This window comes from Protobothrops mucrosquamatus, unplaced genomic scaffold (assembly GCF_001527695.2).
Source record: "Protobothrops mucrosquamatus isolate PMUCROS unplaced genomic scaffold, P.Mucros_1.0 scaffold141, whole genome shotgun sequence".
NCBI lineage: Eukaryota > Metazoa > Chordata > Lepidosauria > Squamata > Viperidae > Protobothrops > Protobothrops mucrosquamatus.
Genome location: NW_015386507.1, coordinates 121,768 through 128,095, shown reverse-complemented (window position 1 = coordinate 128,095; position 6,328 = coordinate 121,768). Strand labels below are relative to the sequence as shown.

Sequence of the window (6,328 nt, the reverse complement as noted above, 5' to 3'; positions counted from 1 at the left end):
CCCCCCCCCCCGCGGTGGGGCGCTCGGCTTCTCCGTGGGGAGGAACCGTGGCCGGCTTCTCTCTCTCTCCCGCCGGGCGACTGGCCTACGAGGAGGCATCCGCCTTTCCTCCTCCGGGGCTGCGGGGGCGACTGGGAGGCTCTGGAGGGGGTCCATTCCTGCGTCCCCCACCCCCCAATTCCGCGGGCCGCTTCCTGAACAGGCAGCCGCAGAAGAAGCCAACTTTGCAGGGTGCAAGGTGTAAATGATAACATCGGGAAGAGCCGGAAAGGGGCCCTCGAGGCCATCCAGTCTAACCCTTTCTTCCCACCCACCCACCCGGTGCGGTCCAGGGATCCCCAATTGCAGGCTGCAGCTCCCGTATCCTTAAATCCGGCGCTCTGGACCTCTCTACCCGGGGGGGGGGGCGCTTGCCAGAATTAATCCCTTGGATGAGTGTTAAACTGCGAGTGAAAACGCCTCCTTGGGGCTGAAAGGGAACCGACGGGGGGCTGCGCCCCCTCCCCTCCGCTCGCCCCCTCCTCACCCGTGTCGCGGATGCCTTCCTTGCAGACGAGGTCGGGGCGCTGGTTTTTGACATCGGGTCGTTCTCCGTGCGGGCCGGCTATGCTGGGGAAGACTGCCCAAAGGTAGGAGGCGGCCCTCTCTTCTCCTCCTGGGCGGCCCTCTTCCTAGAGGACCGGGGGTGTGTGTCCCTGACCCCGGATCTCCCCCCCTGCCCCACGGCGCCTGCTCTGCTTGCAGGCCGACTTCCCCACCACGGTGGGCTTGCTGTCCCACGACGAGTCGGCCATGGAGCTGGACGGCGACAAGGAGACCAAAGCCGGCAAGGCCTACTACATAGATACCAACTCCTTGCACGTCCCAAGGGAGAACACGGAGATCGTCTCGCCCCTCAAGAACGGGATGAGTACGAGGGCGGGGGGGGGGGTAGAAGAGGCCCGGGGAGGCCCCGAGCGGGAGTCGCGGCCCTCGTCTGCTGCGCTGGGACCGCTGCGCCCCAAATCCTAACTCCACGCGGGTCGCAGCGCGCATGGAAGGGGAGAAACCGAGGCTCCTGCGCTCGGTGGTTTGAGAAGGCCCGGGGACGGCACGGGGAGGAGTGTGGGGAGCCGGCAGCCAGCCCCCCCTTTTCCTTTATCCCCCCCCCTCGTTTCTCCTCCCCCCCCCAAGTCGAAGACTGGGGCTGTTTCCAAGCTATCCTGGATCACACCTACAACAAGCACATCAAGTCGGAGCCCAACCTGCACCCGGTGCTCATGTCGGAGGCCCCAGTAGGTATCTCGGGGGGCGGGGGGGCTCCCCCACCCTCCCCCTTTGTCCGTGGGCTCCTGCCCTCTCCTGACCCTCCGCCCCCTCCCCTCCCGCCAGTGGAACACGCGCGCCAAGCGGGAGAAGCTGACGGAACTGATGTTCGAGCATTACAGCATCCCGGCTTTTTTCCTCTGCAAGACGGCGGTGCTCACGGCGTATCCTCTCGGCGCTGCCCCGGGCCCGGGGCCGAGAACGGGGCCCCCTCCCCTCTTCCTGGCCGCCCCCAGGCCTTGCCTCCCTCGGTCCCGGAGGGCAGAAGTCCGGATGATTAGCCGGGATTCCGATGAAGGCCCCTGCCGTCTAGGAGCATCCAGGGAAAAGATTGGGGAGGGGGACACAGCTTCTTCTCCCGAGCCCCCCCCCACCGCCCCATTGCGGGACCCCCCCTGCCTCGCCAAGCCCTTGACGTTGCTTCACCAGCTTTGCCAACGGGCGCAGCACCGGCCTGGTCCTGGACAGTGGGGCCACCCACACCACAGCCATCCCGGTCCACGACGGCTACATCCTGCAGCAAGGTGGGGGTCGCCGTCCTCGGAGGGGGGCTCTGTTGTTGTGAGGTCCGCTGGGTCCAGTGCCAAACTCCGGGGGGGGGGGCTTGGCAGGATGCCAGGGGATGCCCCTGGGGGAAAAATGGCCCGTTCGGGGAGGGTGGCTGTCCTCAGGCGCGCTTGGCCAGGCCTGGCAGCCCCTGGCAGAGGCAGGAGGCAGACCAAAGCACTTCCTGAGTTTGGGGGTCCAAATCATTGGGGGGAGGGGTTTTCCGTGGGGCAGAAGACGCTGCTGCCAAGGGGATAAAATGCGACATATAGGGGACAGTAGGGCCAGCTCGCTCGCTCTTTCTTTCTTTCTTTCTTTCTTTCTTTCTTTCTTTCTTTCTTTCTTTCTTTCTTTCTTTCTTTCTTTCTTTCTTTCTTTCTTTCTTTCTTTCTTTCTTTCTTTCCTTCCTTTCTCTCTCTCTTCCTTCCTTCCTTCCTTCCTCCCTCTCTTCTTTCTTTCTCTTTCCTTCCTTCTTTTTTCTTTCTTTCTTTCTTTCTTTCCTTTCTTTCTTTCTTTCTTTCTTTCTTTCCTTCCTTTCTTTCTCTCTTCCTTCCTTCCTTCCTTCCTCCCTCTCTTCTTTCTTTCTCTTTCCTTCCTTCTTTTTTTCTTTCTTTCTTTCCTTTCTTTCTTTTTTCTTTCTTTTCTTTCTTTTCTTTCTCTTTTCTTTTCCTTCCTCCCTTCCTCCCTTCCTCTCTTCTTTCTCTTTCTTTCTTTCTTTCTTTCTTTCCTTTCTTTGTTCTTTCTTTCCTTTCTTTCTTTCTTTCTTTCTTCCTTCCTTCCTTTCTTTCTTTTCCTTCCTTCCTTCCTCTCTTTTTTCTTTCCTTCTTTCCTTCCTTCCTCCTCCCTCCCTTTCTCTTTCCTTCCTTCCTTCCCTTCCCCCTTCCTTTCTCCCCTTCCTTCCTTCCTTCCTTCCTTCCTTCCTTCCTTCCTTCATCCCTTCCCTCCCTCCCTCCCTCCCTTCCCTTACTCCTTCCCACCCTCCCCTTTTCACCCTCCTTCCTCCCCAACTGCAGGGATTGTTAAATCGCCCCTGGCTGGCGACTTCATCTCCATGCAGTGCCGTGAACTTTTCCAAGAGATGAATATCGAAATTGTCCCTCCATACATGATCGCAGCCAAGGTAGGGCTCCCCCTGTCCCCTTCCACCCCAGCCCGGAGCTATGGATCCCGGGGGCTGAGTGGGGGGGGGCTGGGCGGTCCGTCCACTCTGCTCCTGGGAGGAGCCGCCAAAGCGGGCGGGTGGGAAGAGCCGAAAGTGCACAGAATGGGACGGGGGGGGGGGGAGTGTCATTCAGAACTGGAGGTGCCTGCCCTTCCCAGCCCTGTCTTGAGGTCTCTGGAAGTGGGGAAGGGGCTGTAGAGAGCCCCTCCTCTCTTACAAACAGCTGGGTCCAGAGAGGATTGCAAGTGGGGTGCTCCCACAACCTGCGAGGCTGCCCATCTTCCTCCGCCCTCCCCAGGAACCTGTCCGTGAAGGGGCCCCCCCAAACTGGAAGAAGAAGGAGAAAGTGCCCCAAGTCAGCAAATCCTGGCACAGCTACATGTGCAATGTGAGCCCGGAGCCCTCGGGGAGGGAGGGGCCCTTAAAAAGGAGGGGCCCTTGAGGGAGGGAGGGGGCATAGAGGGAGGGAGGGGCCCTTGGGAAGGGAGGGGCCCTTGGGAAGGGAGGGGGCATAGAGGGAGGGAGGGGCCCTTGGGAAGGGAGGGGCCCTTGGGAAGGGAGGGGGCATAGAGGGAGGGAGGGGCCCTTGGGAAGGGAGGGGCCCTTGGGAAGGGAAGGGGCATAGAGGGAGGGAGGGGCCCTTGGGAAGGGAGGGGCCCTTGGGAAGGGAAGGGCCCTTGGGAAGGGAGGGGCCCTTGGGAAGGGAGGAGGCATAGAGGAAGGGAGGGGCCCTTGGGAAGGGAGGGGCCCTTGGGAAGGGAGTGGGCATAGAGGGAGGGAGGGGCCCTTGGGGAGGGAGGGGCCCTTGGGGGAGGGAGGGAGGGGCCCTTGGGGGAGGGGCCTTGCACTGTCAAGGGCCCGAAGGTGCCCAGTGGGTGCTGACTGGCTGACTCAGTGCCCGTAGCTCAAAAACTGAAGTGGACAGCTGATAGGTTTGGGTCAAGACTTGTTCCTGGGTGGGAAGGGGCGGGCAGGGTGTGTGTTGGGGAGGGGGCTTCTGTGCAGGCTATGCTGACCCTTCTCCATCCCTGCCGACTCCCACAGGAAGTGATACAGGACTTCCAGGCATCCGTCCTTCAAGTTTCTGACTCTCCGTATGACGAGCAGTGAGTATCAGGCGAGTCTGGCCGTGTGGGAGGCAGGGGTCTCATTTGAAGAAACGGGGGGGGGCTACGTCTTGGGGTCCCTCGGCCTAATCTTGCCCAGCCTCCTGGCTGCCCTCCTGATGGGTGGGGACCGCATCTCCCAGAATCCCCCCTCTTCCAGGCGTGTTGCTGGGAATTCTGGGAGGAGGATGAAAAAGGACAGAATCTCTTTCCTGCTTTGAGAGTTCAAGGCTGTGGAACCCAAGGTTCTTTCCAGAAAAACAGCCCTGTAAGGTAGGCTGCAGAAGACAGATGAGAGAATCCCATGAAACAAACCAAAATAGACAGGGAATTGCACTGCGCCTTTGATGGGAGAAATGGAACTGTTTTACAAGAAGAAAAAGAGGATCTAATCCAGGAGAGAAGCAACCTGGAATTAAGGAGAAACTTCCTAACAGTGAGAACAATTAACCAGTGGAACGGCTTGCCACCAGAGGTTGCGGGTGCTCCATCACTGGAGGTGTTCAAGAAGAGATGGGACAATGTTTATCTGAAATGGAATAGGGTCTCCTGCTTGAGCAGGGGGTTGCACGACTAGATGACCACCAAGGTCCCTTCCAAAAATGATTGAATGCATCTTTCCGGGTTGTGAGAAAGGAAAAGGAATTTGGTGGGGCCTGGATCCAGGGGGAGGCCAGAGGGGTCTGGCAGGGATTCGGTGGGTCCTGGATCCAGGGGGATCCAGAGACCGGGAAGCAACATGGGTGGGGGCCTGCGAACCCCCCCCCCAAAGCCATTTGGGGAAGGAATAAGGAAAGAGGAAGGTGGAGGGGCAACCCTTGACCTGCCCTGGCACTGCCAGTCCAGCCAGATCTGCCTCGATCTCTGTTCTCTCCCCCCCCTTGTTTGGAGCAGGGTGGCTGCGCAGATGCCCACCGTCCACTACGAAATGCCCAATGGCTACAATACGGACTACGGGGCGGAGCGCCTGAGGATCCCGGAGGGGCTTTTTGACCCTTCCAACGTGAAGGTGAGCGGGGCAGTGGAGGAGGGGCAGGGAGCAGGGGGGGGCTGGCGTTGTATTTCCTGAGTATCTGGAAAGGTGGGATGTGCAAGCCCTTTGGGGTGGGCCGCAGGGGGCTCCAAGCGTGGCCCCTTTAAGACTCGTGGGCTTCAACTCCCAGAATTCCCCAGCCAGCAGCCAGTGGCCAGGCTTAGAGACCCCTGCCCCAGAGCCCTCCCTCAAAGAGGGGGCGAGCCAAGCTCCCCCCCCGGTGTTGCGCAATATGGAGACTTACGCAACTGAGGCCAACCCAGTTGGGGACCTGAAGGGTTGTGTGGATCTAGCCTAGTGATGGCGAACTTTTTAGAGACCCCCAAACTGCAACCCAAAACCCACTTATTTATCACCGGGTGCCAGGTGGGCGTGGCCCACTGGGTGGGCGTGACTGCGGTGGTCATGGCAGATTGGGTAGGTGTCGGCAAGGTGGGCGTGGTCACCTCGATGTTGCTTGTGGGGAGGGATGCCTGTGGGGGGCCGGGCAGGGTTGGGGGAGATCCAGGGGGTCTCTGGCAGGTGGGGTGGTGGGGAGGAGGCTCGTCCTGTGGGGTGAGGTGAGACAAGACGAGGCTCTGAGTGCCACCTCTGGCACACGTGCCATAGGTTCGCCACCACTGATCTAGCCCAGCCCAGTGTGATTGTTTTTTTTTTTAATTGAAAAGTTTTATAAAAGTTACAATATAAACCCCAGAACCAACCCACCCTAACTCCTTCCTCTCCCTCCCCCACTTCCCAGAGCTGAATACAGGGTTACAAATATAATAATCATAATCTAACTAACATTAACCAACTATATAAATAACCAAGTCCATAATGCGCTTTAACTCCCCTTTAACGTAAATATAATAATAATAATTAAAACATAAACAAATTAGTATCCTAGTTATTAAACAATAGAATATCCATATTGTTAAACAATACTGATACTAAAAGTAATAATAATATCATATAATTAAAACTAATAAAAATTTCACTATTATAAACTATTAATACTAATAATACTCGTGGACCCTGGACCCCCCCCCCGCCAGTTTCCTTCCTTTTCCTCTCCCCCAGATTATGCCCCTGTTATTACCACGAAATTGCAGTTTGGGGGTGTGGCTGTTTAAGGCTTGTGCATGGGTGATTTTTGCTTTGCGCACCTGAACTCTGGATGTCACCAGCGCTTCC

The 6,328-nt window shown here is 58.0% G+C and overlaps 1 protein-coding gene across 1 annotated transcript in view; it reads left to right on the top strand.

The window, feature by feature from the left end:
* ACTL6B (actin like 6B) overlaps positions 1 to 6,328 on the top strand; it is an 18,668-nt gene that overhangs the window by 9,037 nt on the left and 3,303 nt on the right. Inside the window, 10 exon segments of the mRNA XM_015813143.1 lie at positions 553 to 629; positions 745 to 910; positions 1,174 to 1,274; positions 1,372 to 1,469; positions 1,735 to 1,829; positions 2,865 to 2,971; positions 3,312 to 3,401; positions 4,058 to 4,119; positions 5,014 to 5,140; positions 5,519 to 5,627. Of these exon segments, the coding sequence (XP_015668629.1) occupies positions 553 to 629; positions 745 to 910; positions 1,174 to 1,274; positions 1,372 to 1,469; positions 1,735 to 1,829; positions 2,865 to 2,971; positions 3,312 to 3,401; positions 4,058 to 4,119; positions 5,014 to 5,140; positions 5,519 to 5,627 (1,032 nt within the window).